This window comes from Lepidothrix coronata, unplaced genomic scaffold (assembly GCF_001604755.1).
Source record: "Lepidothrix coronata isolate B3197 unplaced genomic scaffold, Lepidothrix_coronata-1.0 Scaffold54, whole genome shotgun sequence".
In the NCBI taxonomy this organism is placed as follows: domain Eukaryota; kingdom Metazoa; phylum Chordata; class Aves; order Passeriformes; family Pipridae; genus Lepidothrix; species Lepidothrix coronata.
In genome coordinates, this window is record NW_016690234.1 from 238,982 (window position 1) to 256,118 (window position 17,137).

Genomic DNA, 17,137 nt, shown 5'->3' on the forward strand with positions numbered 1-17,137 from the left:
GTTAAGGGCAAATCCAAAGGGAATGTTACTGCTTCTCCCCAGTGCCATGAAATCCATGCCCAAACCTGATGACGTGCTTTGGAATGGGCTGAGCAGTATTGGGAGGGCATGAGCTGTGGGGTGCTGGGGGGGAAGAAAAAGCAAAATAATCCCCCAAACTCAGTCGATTGCCCCAAAGGAAGCAGATGGGTTCCAGAGGAGGCAGCTGGGGAGAACCAGGAGTTCCCAGCAAGGATGAAACATCACCAAGACATGGTCCCCTCAGTTCACAGGGACCTGGTGTCCCCACATGCTTCCTTGGGAGCAGCTGATGCTTCAGGTCATGCCTGTGATGGGGCTTTTGGGGGCTGGTGGGGGGCTACGAGGAGGGTCTTGCAGACGGTCCTTCTAAAAAAAGGGTTTCCCAAATAGAGCCTTGAAAAAATGGTCTTGGAAAAAGGCTTGTCCCAACAGGGCCTTGTTAAAAGGGTCTTTTAAAGAGGGTCTTCCAAAAAGACCTTGCTAAAAATCCCTTGCAAAGGGGTTGAGTGTCTTCTCCAGGGATCAAAGTGCCCGGGTGAAGGGCAGTGACCCAAGGGGAGCACCCACCAACACAAATGCCACGGATAAATGCTATTTCATCCCAAACTGATGATGCCAGCAGCCTCCTGGTGAAACACTTCACAGCCTGGGGACTGGCTGCCTCCCCTTCTGTATGTGGGACAGCCCTGGCAATTCCCATGGGACATGCTCCCTGTGGCAGTGGGGACCACGTGGTGCTCCAGAACCACCTCACATCCCATCACCCCACATCTGAGCAGAGAGGGGGGCGTGATGGAGGATATGGGTGACAAGGGACGGGGACGTCCTGGTGAGCTCAAATTTGCTGTTTAGTCATGGAATTTGAGGAAGGAGCAAATTTGAGGAACCTCTGGAAAGAAACAGCATTTGGGTGAAGCACGGTGAGAGGGAGCAGGGCTGTTTTTCCCCCCACACTGCTCTCTCCCGGGCTTTCTCCCAGGCTATGGTGAGTGATCCGGCATTTGGATTACTCTGGCTGGACTGAATTTCTAAATTGCCCCCTCGAGACACGGCGCCGGGGAAAGACATTAGTTGGGAAATGGCAAGAAAACACCAGCTCCCGGGTGGTGGCGGGGGGAAAGGCACTGGTGTTTGTCACCCCCCTGTCCCCTGTCCCTGTCCCTACCTCGGGGCTCCTCGGCTTGCTTGGCGAGCTTGCGGAGAGCGGCGGCGAAGCTGGAGGAAGGTGCTGCCTGGACGGACAAAGTGCTGCTGGCTGCAGGGCTGCCATTGGGGACGATGGAGCCGTTGAGGGGGGACGGGGTGAGGGGGCTGACGGTGGCGGTGGTGCGGGTGGCAGTGGAGAGCATTCCTAGGGACGGCGACTTCGGCTCATGGCTCATGCCTGTGAATGAGAGAGCCCGGGTTAGACAGGGCCTAACCTGGAGAGTGGATCCTCAATTCCACCCCCCCTCCGCCCCCAGAGCTGGAACAACTAGTGGGATGAGCAAGACCTTCCCTCTGGTTCACCACCCCAAAATGCACCCCGAGTTCAGGCAATGGGGGCATCCCATGGCCCCACTGAATCCCTGGATAATGGAGCAAGGGGGCTCAGTGGGGCCCCACGGTAAGGCAGAGGGACACAGGGACTTCAGCATCCTGATGGAGGTGATGAGAGCAAAGCAGTCCTCTGACTTTCATGGTACTGCCAAAACCCAAAGCACCACTGCTGCAACCCCTAATTGCCACCATTGCACCCCTAAATCCCCACACCGTATCCCTGGATGCTCAGCACTGCACTCTCAAATCCCTAATCTGCATCCCTGGATCCCCAATATTGCACCCCCAAATTCCCATCACTGCATCCCTGAATCACCAATATTTCATTCCTGTATCTACAACATTGCACCCCCAAATCCCCACCATTCCATCCCTGGATCCTCAGCATTGCACCCCCAAATCCCCATTACTGCATCCATGGATCCCCAGCACTGCACCCCAAAACTCCAGCACTGTACCCCCAAATCTGTACCACAGCACCCCCAGCTCCTCAAAATGCACCTTCAAATCCTCACCACAGCCCCCCGAAATCCCCTTCGTTGCACTCCTAAGCACCAAGGTGCTACAGGGCACAGTGACCCCCAAAACTGGGGGTTCAGGAGCTGAGCAGGAAGGTGCAGCCCACCTCGTGTCCCCCGAGCTGTCACACCAGTTGCTCCAGGGCTCTCCACCTCCTGAAACAGCAACTGCTGATGTCAGGGTCCTTAAAATAGACTTCACCGAGCAGCTTCATTAACACCAGCCTAAAATTAGCCCAGCTCCCAGGTGGGCAGGCGGATGGTGGGGGAGGGTCGCGGGGCAGCTCCCCAACTCCCAGTGGGGCTGGAGGCAGCTGGAGGCATTGATGACGCCAGAACACCTGGAGAATCCCATGATAGAGGGTGGGTGGGTAGAGCATAACCGCGGGAGACACCGGAGCATCCCGTGGCAGCGGCTGGCTGGGTAGAGCGCCGGGCGCTGCGGGAGCCGGGGGGGCACGAGTGGCACTCAGCGTTGATTAATCTTTGCCCCCCGGCCCCAGGAGAGGCGGCCGGCGCGGCGGCACGTTCCCCTCTGCCCTCATTATACAAGCATTTATTAACTCCGGTGCTCTCAGCCATTGACTGCCGCCTTGTCGACACGCTCGGCTCATGTAAATTCATTACCAGAACAGCTGGGAAGCCAACCCGCCACGCCAGCCTGGCCCCGGCACCCCCAGGCTCTGCACCGGCACCCCGGGCTCTGCTTCAGCTTGTGGACTCCCGGATGAGTCCTTGGTGTCCCCCCAGGAGCAAGGCACGGGGATATACCTGCCCCACCAGGCACCCATGCACCATACAAAGGGGATGCAGCACCCCAGGCACAGCCTGAACTCCCTGGGCGCTGCCCTGCATGCCCTGAGCACTGCCCTACATCCCCCAGGCACAATCCTGTATCATCCAGGCACTGCCTGGCATCGCCTTGGCACAGCCCTGCATCCTCCAGGCACTGCCCCAAAGCTCTCAGGCACAGCCCCATGTACTTGGGCACAGTCCTGCACCCCCTGGGCACTGCCCCACATCCTCCAGGAACTGCCCCACACCCCCTGGGCACAATCCTGCACCCCCCAGGCACAGCCTTGCACCCCCAGGCACTGCCTGGCATTCTCTTGGCTGCACTCCTGAATTCCCCAAGCACGGCCCCACGTCTCCCAAGTATTACCCCACAGCTCACAGGCACAGCCCCACACCCTTGGGCACAGCCCTGCATGCCCTGGGCACTGCCCCACATTCCATAGGCATCGTCCCACATCCCCCAGGCACAGCCTGGGCACATCCCTGCATTCTTCCAGCACAGCCCCACAACCCCCGGGCACAGCTTTGCAATCCCCAACCACTTCCCAGTGCCCCCCAGCTTCTCCCCACCTATTAACCCAGGTATAACCCCCCCCCCCCCCATTCCAGCCCCAATCCATGTCTGGAGACACTTTGCCAGCCACTCGGTGGGATCAGCTCACTGGCACACGCTCTCCGGGCACGGGGCTGGCGGCAGGGCATCACCCGTGTGATGCTCAGCTGATCCCCGCGGCCCCAAACGCCTCCCGGCAAACTCATGATCTCAATGGGATTTGCCAGGAGAGCGCAGGGCAGCTGGGAGCCGGCAGCTCGCCGGGAAGTGTGCGGGGAGCTCGTGTGCCCCCCGGGCTGAGCTGTGCCGCTGCCCCAGCCGGGCTCAAAACCAGTTTTGCTGCTTCTTCCCAGTGATAAAATCGGCGCCTCCGCCCCGGCTGGGGCCCGAGCAGCGGCGCTCACCCGCCGTGCCCCGACGGCGCTGGCGTCCGTCTGTCCAGGCGTCCCTGGACTGCTCCAAGGGACAGCTGCCAGCTGGGGAAACTGAGGCACGGAGAGCTGGCTGGGCAGGAGCATCCACGTGGGGATGGGATGTGGGGCCACACTGTGTCCCTCCTTCTGTCCGGCATCCCGCCGCCGGGGCCATGTTGATGCCACTTACCCCTGAGGGCGGCTGGGGACGCCGTGATGCCCCACGGTGAGGTGCTCCCCCACGCCTGCTCAGCTCTTCCCTGGCTGCTTTTCCCAGCAGGCAGATCCGTGCGGAAAAACAGGTCAAGTTCTGTGCCTGGAGCAGTCCGGGGTCACGTCAGCAGTTGCCTCACCGGGGCGGGGACATGAACCCCAAAACAGGGCAGGCTGTCCCTCCACTGCCCCCAGCCCTGTGGGGTGCAGGGCTGACACGCCCAAGTACCTGTCCCTGGGCAGCTGCTGCCTGTACCCCTCCAAAGTGCCAAGGGGGGGGGGCTGCAGGGCTGCAGGGCACCTGGGCCCCTGCTGAGGCCATGGGGGAGGTTGGGGATTGGGAAGCAGGTGATGTGTCACCCTGTCCCCAACCCTCCCACAGCATGTGCTCAGGCACAGCGGCACAGGGAGTGTCTGGCATTCCCGGTGCCCGTTGGCTGCTGGCCACAGGAGCAGGCAGCTCCCTGCCCGGCAGGAGGAGGAGAGGGGATGGCAGGGTCACTGCCATATTCCCCTCACCCTTCCCTGTGCCACTCCTTCCCACAGTGCCACACATGGCACCTGCCATGGGGTTTGGCATCTCCAGTAGTGCAGGACCCCAAGCCTCTGGCTTCTGGAGCGGTGTCCCTGCCCCCCTCGCATCCCTGGCACAGGGCTGGGAGCTGGGAGCTGGGAGCGTGCCATGTTCTCTCCATCTGCTCCTGATGATGCTGGCGGGTTTTTTGGCAGCGGGAGCCTCCTCCGGCAGCGAGAGCAGAACCAGTCTGGCTGCCTGGTGGGGCTGGAGACAAATAAAACCCACCGGCAGCCGCTGCGGGCAGGCAGGAACGGGCAGCGAGGGGCAGGCATGGGCTCTCAGCACCCCAAAATCCCTGGGCAGGGGATACTGCTGTCAGGAAACAGGAAGTGGGCAGGTTTAGCACCTTGGTTCCAGCTTGCCCCCTTCCCAGCACCTTGAAAGGCCCCTAATGAGCATGGAGTGCCCTTGGGAGCAGATTGCCATTGAACTCGACCTGCACCAGCCGCCCGCTCTTACAGCAGCTATTTTGAGCTCCCGGGCTCCCGAGTGCTGGAACTAATAATTTATTACCAAATACGATCAGGCAGCAGCTCCAGCCCCTGGCAAATGGAGCGGAAAAAAACCCAGCACGGCGGGAGGCCGAGGGAGCGGGGAGAGACGAGCATCCTGCATCCTCCTCCCCCGGGATGGATCCGCACCCAGCCCGCAGGACCGCCGCTGGGATGGAGCCCACTTGGCCCAGCCCTCTGGAAGGCTCCTCCATGCTTGCTCTGGATGACTCCCCAAGGGATCTGAGGCGATCAGGTCCCCCCTCAGCCTTTCCCCCCTCTCCCAGAACCTCGGCTCCCGCTCCGTAGCCGCATCCAGCTGCATGCTCCGAGCGGGAACAGCTGCTCTGCATGGATTTTCAATGCTAATGGCCTCACATTGTCAGCCCCCCTCCCCGCTGTCTGAATGCAGCAGGCAGAGCCCCAGGATGGAGGGCAGGCGGCCAGGGCCACCGTGTGCCCGTCGTCCCTGCCCACCGTCCCCCTGCCACGCACCCCGTCACCCTCTTGGGAGCCCACGGGCAGGGGACAGGCAGAGGACAGGCAGGAGGGGCCACCTCCTCTTCTGGTGATGTCCTGCCGAGCCGCCACACGTTTTCCACCCCTCATTAAAGCAGCTCTGCCGCTACACCTCCAGCACACTCCATTAATTAATTAATTGATCGATCAGAGCCCACATTCCCGCTCTCCCTCCCCACCTCCCAGTATGCAGCCAAAACGAAGGGAGAGGGCCAGACTTGCTGTCCCCAGGTGTCCCCAGGCGCAGCCTCTGTCCAATTTTAGGTGCGCAGGGCAGAGCCCAGAACCCATCCCAGGAGCATCCACCATCCCCTTGCAGGGGTCTGGGTGGGTCCGCTGAAGTAAGGAGCACCTTCACGGCCAGGGATGGGATTCGGAGCTCCCTGTGGAGCCCAGCCCAGCACCAAGCATCCGGGCACATGGCGCTATTATCCAGCTGGGACTCCATCGATCACTCCTCCATGGACCATTGATCTGGCAAACGACAACAAGCAAAGTAATAAGAGCTCGTTTGGAGGGCGCAGCGCTGGGAGAGGCCACGGATGGAGTGATGCCGGATGGTTTCTCTCCCTTCCTGGCCCTCCCAAGCCCAGGCCAACCAGCCATGGGAGCCTTTTCAGCCCACAGGAAATCCAGACAGTGAAAGATTTACTTGAAAGCAACTTTCTGCTCCATTTTTGCCCCATTTCGAAGCTGGGGGCTTCGAAAATCAAGTGCCTGTGCCCCAAGGATGCTGCTGATCCCTGGGCTTCTCTGCAGCACCCAGGCTGGGCTGGCAGCTCCTCTTGGCTCCTGATGCCTGGATCCAGGTGCCAGTCATCTCCAAGGATACCTCTGCTTTGGGGGAAGTGAGGTACAGCCTGCACCCCTTTGCATCAGCTGCTGCTGCAGCTGAATGGCTTCATGGGGTGCTGGTGCTCCATGGGGCTGCCAGGCATCACGTGGGAGAGAGCTGGGCATTCAACTGAGATGCTGGGCATCGTGAGGGGGAGATTTGGACATTGCACTGGGATGCTGGGCATCACTTGGGAGAGACCTGCACAGTGCTGCCAGGCATTAAATGGTGCCACTGTGGAATTCCATGGTGCCATTGGGCATTCCACGGTGCCACTGAGCAGGGCAAGGTGCTGTTTGGTATTCCATGGTGCTGCCGGGCATTTCGTGGTGCCACTGAGCTTGCACAGCGCCCTTGGGCATTCCATGGTGTCACTGGGGATTCCAAGATGCCGTAGGGCACCACATGGTGGCACTGGACATTCCACAGTGCTGTTGGGCAACACATGGGAGGGAGCCAGGCATCTCACAGTGCTGCCAAACCTTGCACAGCTGCCGGGCATGGCACAGTCCAAGAGTGGGCAATGCTCGGCACAATCAGGCTGCCCTCCCATACCCAAATCCCCATGCCCCATGTCCCTGTGCCCCCACACCCCCAGCCTGGCGCAGGCGTGTGGCAGCAGCGCATTGTTTTGGGCGCAGGAGCCCTTGCCCAGCAGATGGCAGGTATAACAAAGCAGCTTGCTGCGGCCAAGCCAATTATTTATCTAATTATGATTTACCACTTAACCACATGATCTTTCTGCAGAGTTGTAGGCAATTAAAACCAGGGTGATTATGTGGATTATGCAAATCGGCTGGAGCCGAGCGAATAAAATTGGAGATTAGAGTTTCACGCAGGCTGGATCTTGCACAGGGCAGGTCCTGGTGGGGCAGGGGGAGGCAGGGGCAGGGCAGGGGGGCTGCGGAGAGGGGCAGGGGGCTGCAGGCAGGGCAAGGGCAGGGGGAGGCAGGGGCAGGAAGCTACAGGCAAGGGCAGTGGGCTGCAGACAGGGACAAGGGCCTGCAGGCAGGGTGGGGGGCCAAGACTCAGCCAGGGGAACAGACTGCAGGGCACGGTCAGGAAGTGCCAGGACAAGGTGAGCAGATGCCTCCTGCTACCCCTCTGCCTTCCAGGTGCTGCAAGCCACCCCCAGCAGAGCCAAAGGGATCCACAGCCAAAAGCTGTCCCCATCACAGGAGTGGGTGCCCGCAGGGGACCCCTCCCCACTGCTGGTGGGTAACTCTGCTGGCACCAGGGATTTCCCAGCACCTGCCCTGGCTGCATCCCAAAAAGGCAGGGAGGGGTTACACAGTGCACCCCCCATCCTTCACCCCATCCACGGGTGGCTCACAACGGACTCCATGGGCAACGGGTATTAATAACAGGTACTAATAACAGGTATTAATAAGGAGAATTAATAACGTCGCCTGGCAGATTACACCGCCCGCCCGCCTTGATATGAGATTTATGGATGGCACGAACTCCGGAAATACAGAAGTATTAATGGTAATACCTCGTGTCCTAGCAAAGGTCACAGGCAATCTCCATCAATCCCACTGTGCCACAGGCAAAGCCGGGGGTCTGGGTGGGACAGGGGGTCCCCCCCACACTCCCAGGATCCCCCCACATGCGCCGCAGCACCGCAGTTTATGACACTGCAGATGGCCCAGCATGGGCCAGAGGGAAGGTTTTACCTTGGGATAAGGAATTAACGCTGGCAAACAGCTAATTTACTGCGTGTATTTTCATTTTCCCAATACTGGCACCATCTGCTACTGATCGGTGCCCCACATCCCCAGCTTTGAGCTACGGATGCTGCAGAGGTCTTGGAAAGACCTTGGCTTTCTCCAAACCCAGGAGCCCTGGGACCCCTTGCAGTGTCCCACTGGGGTCCCCAGGGCCACCTTGATGAGTCTCCCCCTTTTCATGGAACCTGCCAAGAATGGGCACCAGTGAGGAGGGTTTGAAACAGCAGAGATGTCCGTGGAGTCAGACTGTGCTGGGGATGGGGACAACACTGCCAGCACTGGTGGGACAGATCCAGCACGTTCCTCATCACCGGGGAAGATCAACCAAAACCCCAGTAAGGGGAGCAGACCCTTCTTCTCTTCCCACGCCGGGATTTAGGGTGATTAGCGCCGGCAATCCCACGTGCCGGTGCTGGGAAGGCCGGCTGGTGCCCCCGTGTGTGCAGCATCCTCCCTTTTCGCCTACAGTAATCCTCAGCCTTTCGAGCAAATTATTAAAATTCACTTATATTTAATCTGCCTGCTGGAATTAATTGAATTTTTACGCTTGGCAAATGTCAGTGGGTGCACGCTGCCTCCCAACGGGGACCTGGCCGCAGGTGCAGTGGGCGCAGCCCCCTGCTCTCACCCCTTTCCCAGGATAAAACCCAGCCTGGAGCATGGGATAGGGTGCCCAGAGCATCCACAGCCCCCATCGGCAATGGGTAGTGGGATGTATAGATGCCAGCACCCTCCTAGCCCCGCAGGGATGCTCACTGACACTGGGAACATGTCCCCCAGACCTGACCCCCTCCACAGGGGGACTCCTCAAATCCCATGGGATTCTCACTGCAGAGCCTCAATGGTTTTGGAGGGGACACAGGGAGCTTCTCACTTCCCTCCCAAAACCTCTGCTGGAGAGTGGCAGCGCCCTGCCTGGTGCTGGGGTTGTGTGCCAGGTGATGAGAGCCTTCCTCCCCTCCCCATCCTCCTCCTCGAAAATTGCCAAAGCGTCTAATTTGCCCGCTGGGAAGGCCGAGGGAAAAGAGCCTCTATTTTGCCGGTAATAAGCCCTCCAGACAAAGGCGGGATGAGCCATTCAGCGGTGGGAAGGGGGAAGGGTCCGGCCCCATGCAGGAGCAGTGGATTGGGGGAGATTCCCTCCTTCCTGGAGGAGCCAGCACCGGGACACGCACAGCATCCTGGCATCACCCCGGGATGACCTCAGCCCACACATCCATGGGATCCTGAGCTCCTGGATGGATGGTGGGATGGGCAACACCAGCCACCGTGCTGGGGACGCTCACTGAGACCAATTCCCAACCCCACACAGCTCCCTGTTTCCCCCCGGGAACAGCCCCGTTCCCTGCTCAGGGAATCTCTCCCCACCAGCCGGGATGGAGAAGTTCATGGTCGACGGAAGAGTTCACGGTCAGCGTGAGCCACGGGGGACACGGGGCCCCGGCGGGCAACTTCCAAACTTGACTGGCGCTTGCCCCCCTCCACCGCCCGCCCGGGATTATCATAAATTAAGACGTAATTACTCCATGGAAATTTACAGCACAAAGCTGCGGCGCTAACAAGTGTGTTTGGCGGCATTGGAGGGAGATACAAAGCGCTATTGTCTGGCGGGCGCCAAAAAAGCTGCTCTGCCCCCAAAACCACACATCCCAGGGACAGGGATGAGGACCGGGATAGGGATGGAGTGACACCATCGCAGCCGTCTGAGCAGGCCAGGGAGCCACGTGCATGCCCCATGTGAGTGGGGATGGAGAGGGCCACGGTGCCCCAAAGAGAGGGTCCCAGCATGGAGGGGTGGGTGAGGGTGGCTAAAGGTTTCCCAGGGTGATGGGTGCCCTCTGAGCAGGTGCCATGGCTCTGCTCCCCAACAAAGCCATCCCCTTTATTCCCTCAGCTCCCACCCCTGGGCGCTCCCACCCACCCTTGGGTGCTGCACCCAGCAAACCCCCCCTCTGAGCCCCCTTTCCCCAACTCGGGAACACATGGGGTTAAAACTAAACCACCTGGGGACCTAGAGGGGGGGACACATGAGGACCAGTGCCAGCGTAGGCCTGTGTGTGTCCCCCTTCGCTGTCGCCACACTCCCCCAGCTGTCACACGCATTAAAAAATAATAATAATCAACGTGGAAAAAAAAAAACAACATAAAACAAAACCAACAACACAGCGCGAAAAAATTCAGGCGGCTAAAACAAATCCAGCAATAAAGGAGCCGGGATCCTCAGAAAGCTGGCTGTGCAATTAAGCAGTTTTCTGCTGTACGCCGATAATCACCTAATTATACTATTAATGACAGTTCAACCTGCTCGGAAATAAAAGGACATTCTTCCATAACAGGATGCCAGCTGTTTGTTACAGATGTCAAACATCTTTAAAGCATTATTATTAAAAGAAGGGGGGAAGGAGGAAGCTTGGGGATGCTGAAGCACTGCCGTCTTCCCCCCACAAAGAGTCTTGCAAGGGATGGGGAGGGGGTTGGGGTGTCAACCCCCTCTTAATCCCGGTGGAATAATCTGTTGGAGGGGTGTTTTGGCGGGGGTTGGTGTTTGGTGTCATAAATACCCCACGTCGGCTCGCGGCAAGAGGCGGCTGGGTTTAATTAAGCGCAGCGTTTGGGAAATAAAAGTTAAAAATTAGTAATAAAATTAGAGGGGGGGATGCACCCCGCTGCCAGGCTCGGGGCAGGGCTGGCCCTGCTCCACCCCCCCCACCCCGCTGCCACCGGCAGTGCCTTGAGCGTGGCTGCCGCCGGCGGTGCCCGTGCACGTGCCACGGTGCCGTGCCAAGGAGCATCCCGGCAGGTGCTGACAGCCGGTGCCAAGGAGAGGAAAAAGGGGGGGACACGCTGTAAAGAAAGGAAGCACCTGCTCCCCCTCGAAACCCCAGGGTGGGTCTGGAGGTGAGTGATGCCCGCTGCACCCCGGGGGACCGGGGTGCGGCAGTGCCAGGAGGGGGATGCCAGGAGGACAGCGGTAGGGTGGCAGTGGTACCCTGAACTGCCAGCCAGAATCCCACTGGGGTAATTCCATCTCTCCCCCAGCAGCACTGTGGCTCCATGCTGGTGCAGCCATTCCTGGGGGGCAGCCACCGTGGGATGATGCCAGGGCTGGCGTTACACACCCACCCACAGAGACACCCAGCTTTACACCCTGTCCTATACAGCTACAGGCAAATCTGTCTGTAAAACCATCGGGAACCTGGCTTAGCCTGGGAATAAAGAGATTATGGAGGGGGGGGATGGTGGGAAGAATAGAGGAAGGAAAAAGAGGGGTGTCTGGGAGTAATTCACCCCCCTCCAAGCCGTGTGGCTACTGACATCCCAAGTACCAGCAGGGCCCTGGCACAAGCAGGATGGCTGCAGAGAGGCACTTGATTTTGGGGGTGCCCACCCACCCACTTGGAGCTGGGGGGCTGTGATGGAGGCCCCTCCAAAGGCCAGGACCTCCAGCCCTGACCTCTTGGCATGCACCGGGCTGGCACCAGCCCCCACCTGCCAGGCGGGACCCAGCAGGAAAAAAACATCTGGGAAGCACGTCCCCCCAAGCCCTAAGCAACGCTCCTGGTCCCCCCCTTCCCCTGGCTCCCCTCTTCTCCCCCTCCCCTCCTCAAACCATCACAGGGAAGCTGGAAAGTGGTTGACATGGTTGCCATGGCGACCGAATTTAGGACTGGCGAGAGGAGGAGAGGAGGAGGAGGAGGACGAGGAGGACGAGGAGGACGAGGAGGAAGAGGATGGTGGGGTGGGCAAGGAAGGAAAGCAGGAGGGGTTTCCTGGCACCCTAACATAGCCGGGACCCCCCTGGCATCCCCCAGTTCCCCCTCAGCACCCCAAAAACACCATCCTCATGCACCCCTCGACCACACAGCCGGCGAGGATGAGAAAGGGCAGCCCCCAATCCCAGCACCCAGCCAGGGAGCTGCCAAGAGAGGAGTTCAGCCCCGAGCACCCCAAACCCAGCCTGGGGGTGGCTGTCCCCACCCGGTGCTGCCAAAAGCTGCCGGTGACTCACACCTCGCACCAGCGGCACCCGCTGAGCGGGTGTTTACGCGGCATCACCCAGCTCCTTCCATCTGCTTTGATCCAGGGGCTAAATATTCCCGGCCCCAGCATAAAAATAGGAACCATTTGGGAAGGTCCTGAGTCAGCAGCATCCGCTGCCGGCACCCACTGCCATCCTCCCCAGCACACCAGGCCCCCGCCAGGGAGTCCCAGGGCCCCTTCAGCTAGGGGCTGCTAGATTTGGGGACACCCACAGGGAGAGGGAGGACCCCAAAAGGCTGCATGCATTCGGGTGCCACCTTTGTGCCTGCTGGAGCAGAGAGCCAGGCCCTCCAGGGATGCTCTGTGACCCCAAGGGGTGCTGCTGTCCCCAGAGGAAGGTGCTGTCCCCAAAGGATGCTGGCACTGGCTGCAGGGTGACAACAGTGCCCACGTTATCTCAGGGAAAACCAGCCCGAGCATGGTTCCCATATGGATCAGCAGGGAATGGGGTTCCCTCCCTGTCCCCTCGCTCTCAGCGATGCTTGATGGTGAGTGCCCGCCATGCCCGGTGTCCCCTCGCAGTCAGCTGAGCCCCACTGCACATCTCCAGCCCCACAACCAGAGGAACAGAGAGGAAAGAAGCACTGGTGACCAGAGGGATACAGGGGACAGGAGCATCAGGGACCAGAGGGAAAGAGGAGATAGAAGCACTGGTGACCACAGGGACAGAGGGGACAGGAACATCAGTGACCAGAGGGACACAGGAGACAGGAGCCGTCTGTGCCAGCCAAGGTGGGAGAATGAGCCACTGAGAAGCGAGGAGCGTGTGACACGGGCCACGGCCAGGCAGTCCCTGAGGCAGTGACAGTCCCCAGCAGGACTCGCGCCGCTGAGTCACCGCCACCAGCCCCGCGCTGATGAAACCCCGCGAGCCCAGGGTGGGGGGAAGGTTCCCATCTCCATCTGCTCCCACTCGACCTGGCCCACCGGCATCTCCCAACGCCCGGCAGCTGCCGCCGGCGATCCCGCTGCGTGCCAGCGCCTCCAGCATCGCTCCCCCTAATTGCCTTAAATCTCACAGCCTGACACTTCCATGTTCCTCTCCGTCTTGCTTTTCTCCTCCGGTTTTATTATTCCACCTCCGAGGCAGTTGGGAAGTGGGGAGCCGGACGGAGCAGGGTTTTCCAGGGCACAGGAATTAGTGCATTAGCAACAACGGCAAAGCCAGAAGTTTCACGCAACAGGAGCTGCCGCTGGGAACCCCGGCTCGACCGACGTGTGCTAAATATGGAATTTAAGGGGAAAAAAGCCAACTCCCAAACCGTCTCCCTGCACCTGCAGCCTTTGGAGGGGTCCCCTCCATGAGGGACGGCATGGAAGCCAGGAAGGAATCACCCACGGCTGCTGTAGGCAGTGGAGAACAGCAAGGAGCAAGATGCTGGTGTTTGGGGAGGGGGGGAAGACGGGGACTGGGACCCCCACAGCCAGCAGGAGGAGGGTGCAGGGTCGGATCATGCTGGGAGTGAGCTGGGTGCCACAGGCAAGCAGGTGACCCATGTCCCCACCGTGGCTCAGCGATGGGAGGGGATGTCATGCCGCAACCCCTCCCGGGGGGGGGAGAACCCCAAGTTCAACCCTGGCCCCCCTCGGCCGCCCTTCCTGGCTCGCCTTCGTGCGCTCCGGCGCAGGCGCCTTGGGCAGAGCCGCTCGCTCCGGTAACAACCACATGCCAAAGCCATTTCCTGAAACAAACAACCATCCGTGGGGGAACGGCCACGCCGGGGCACGGACCCCCAGAGAGGGGCCCTGCCACTGCATCTCAAGTCTGGGAGAGCACCCCAAGCTCACACTCTGAGCCTGCCCCCTAAGTCTGAACCCCAAAAACACTTCGAGTTCACAGCCAGAGCTCCCAGTCCAAGTCTGCATCCGCAGGGTGCACCCCAAAAGCACCTCGAGTTGGCACCCTGAGCTCACAGCCTGAGTGTACTGAGCCTACCCCCGCAGTGTGCATCCCAAACACACACCCTGAGCCTGCACCCCAAGAGCACCTCCAGCTCTTCACCCCCGTGCATCTCCAGTTCACACCCCAGCTCATACCCTCGAACCCCACACGCTCACCCTGAGCACACACCCTTCACCCCCCGAGTGCATGCCTGGTCTCACACCCCAGCTCCCCATCCCCACCGATGCTCCTGAAACACCCCAACCCCCACCGTGGGGGTCCCCCTCCGTTGTCAGCTGCCGCGGTGGCTGGTGCTGCCGGCTGGGGTGGCACAGCAAACTTTGGTGCCCCAAATTTCCATGCCCATGCAGTGGTGGGGCTGCCAGCAGGGACCCCCACCCCAAAACACAGCACATCCCACATTTCTCCCCATCCTGCCTTGGCCAGAACCCTCCTGGCTCCTTGGGGACGGGAGAAACCCCCAGGGTGAGGGAGTGGCAGCAGGAGAAGAGAGGGGAATCCATGCACCCCAAAACCGTACAGTGCCGTGCCGGAGCTCTCTGCTTCCCCCCCCAAAACCCCAAACCTCTATGAGGTGCTGGAAGAAAGTAACTTCACCCCGAAATCACCCTCGGCTGCTGCTGGCCATGGTGTCCCCAGGTTAGGGGGGACCCCATGGGGAGACCCCGGGGAGGGAGGGGAGAGGGAGTGCAAAGGGCTGGTGGCAGCATCACTCAGTGCCTTACCTGGTAAGTAATAGAGAGGTGGTTTCAACCCAAACATGATTTATGTTACAGTTCCATTGCGGTCAGGAAAAAAATTAAAAATAAAAATAAAAGAGCCAAGGTGAGGAGGACGTGTCAGGAAGCGAGAAGGAAAAAAAAAAAAAAAAAGAAGGAAACCCCCCCAAAAATTAGCACCAAGCCACACGGAGGGGGTTGGAAAAATAAACCAGAGGCGAAAAAATACGGTGGAGCGGGGAGGAGGAGAAGGAGGAGGAGGTGGAGGAGGAGGAGGAGGAGGAGCGGGGGGAATCAAGTGCGTGGGGGGAGGAGGAAAAATAAAAATTGAAATAGCAGCGAGCCCAGGGCGCCGGCGGAGGGTGGCAGTGGCGGCTGTCACCGGCGGGGCCAGGGCAGGAGCCTGGCTGCCACGCGTGACGCCTTCCCGGGGGTTTTCCTGCCGCTGAGCCCCCAGCTGCCAAGCGCAGGCACACAAAAAGCCGGCGAGGAGGAGGATGAAGAGGCAGCGGGACCCTCGGCTGGGGGGGGAACGCACCCCCTGAGCAGTGCAGTGGGGTCTCCCCCACCCTGGAGAGGGTGGTGGTGGCGTGGGCTGGGTGACCCACGCGGGGCTGAGAGCTGGTGTGTGTCCGTGTGTCCGTCCGTCCGTCCGTCCGGAAAGCCCCGTCTCCGCGGGCTGCGCCAAGGCGGGCGGGCGAGAGGCGGCAGACTTGCCCCTCGATCAATTTTCATGCAAGAATCATTATCGGTAAATTGGAAATCTGGCTCCTTGACAGCAGATTTGTCTCCCCTAATGACGGGGAGCGGGCAGGAGGGCGGCCGGCAGCTGCTCGCCCCGGCACCCTCCGCCCACCGCCCGCGTCCCCCGGGCTCCAGCCTTTGGCCCCGGCGGTTTCGGGGAGGCGAACCCCCGGGGCGCCCCGGGGAGCAGCCTCCTTCCCCCTCACACCCCGCTCCTCCTCCTCCTCGCCTACGGACGGAATAATTTTAATTTTTCTTTCTTGCCTTTTCTGTTTTCAAACAGCTGCCGATGCGGGGGGCCAGCTGGGGGGGGGGGAACATATATAAAATAAAAATAGAAACCCCATTCCCCCCCAAGCCGCTTCAGCAGGAAAATTAGGAAAATAAAACAATAAATAACCCAACTTTCCTGCCTGCCGGGAGCTGCCTGCTGCTTCACAAAAGGCAGGCGAGGAAGGCTGCCTGCCCCAACCCCGGCGCGGGGGGCTGGGGGTGAGCTCCTGCCGCCCCCCTTTGCCCCCCCCAAATCCCTTCTATGCTCCCAAATCCCCTCTGCGCCTCTAAATCCCCCCTTCCCGGCCTCGCTGGCCGTCGGGGGCTGTAATCAGCCGCCCGATAGGATCTCCCCCATTCCCTCTCCGCTGATGCATTAGCAGATCCGGGAAGACATGCTTGCAGGCAAATAGGGCTAATAAATGCTATTACGGGAGCGCGAGGGAGGCTGGAGATCCTGGCTGCACCATAGTAACGAGGGCCCGGCTTAATTTGCTTTAAGCAAACGATCAGCCAAGGCGGGGTGGAAAAGGGGGGGGGGGGAGCGTCGCTGGCTCCGGGCACGCTTGAACGCGCTTCCACGGGCACGCGCTTCCGCGGGCGCGCGCTTCCACGGGGGCACGATTCCAGGGGCTAACGCTTCCATGGGGACACGCTTATGGGAGCCTGCCCCTGAGTGTACATGTGCGTTTGCCAACCCCCCCGCCCCCCATCCCCGCCCAGCTCCGTCCTTCTCTTCCCAAACTGGTTTTAACACCAAAGTTCACAAGGGCGACGTGTGATATCTCGCCCCTGCAAGAGAAGCCACATCCTGTATGATAATGACCAGCCCTTCAAACAGCTTAAAGATACAGAGGCCATTCCCAGGCGCCCGCTGCCTGCCCCTGCCTGCCCTGCCTGCTCCAGAGAATGGGGACGGGGAGGGAGGGCACGGGGGTCACAGTGTCACCCCAAACCCCTCCAGCCATTTCCAGGTGCCCACTGCCTGCAACAAAGTGTGGGGACAGGGGGCATGGGGGTCCCAGTGTCACCCCAAACCCATCCAGCCCCATGGCCAGGCACGGGTGTTTGGAGGGTGTTGGTGAAAGGTCCTCTGGCTGCAAATGCACACGTGTCCTCCCCAAAACTCCATCTGGCAAAGACGGAGCCGGTGAAAACTTGCACCCTCCTCCCCCCTCTCCCCCCCCCCCCCCCCCTAAAATTTTTTTTCCCCCTTCCCCGCGGGGGGGTTTTTTTTTTTTTTTTTTTTTTTT

General features: G+C 60.2%; 1 protein-coding gene across 3 annotated transcripts in view; it reads right to left on the bottom strand.

Moving 5' to 3' along the window:
- Positions 1-17,137, bottom strand: part of GSE1 (Gse1 coiled-coil protein) — a 66,372-nt gene that overhangs the window by 13,277 nt on the left and 35,958 nt on the right. For 2 of the 3 annotated variants that reach the window (XM_017816339.1, XM_017816340.1), the window contains exons 1-2: positions 14,874-15,003; positions 1,187-1,405 (exon numbers count right to left, since the gene is read on the bottom strand). In XM_017816339.1, the coding sequence (XP_017671828.1) occupies positions 1,187-1,405; positions 14,874-14,910 (256 nt within the window). In that variant the 5' untranslated portion in view covers positions 14,911-15,003. Of the gene's footprint in view, positions 1-1,186; positions 1,406-14,873; positions 15,004-17,137 lie in introns of those variants that run through there. The other variant, XM_017816341.1, reaches the window with a different exon arrangement.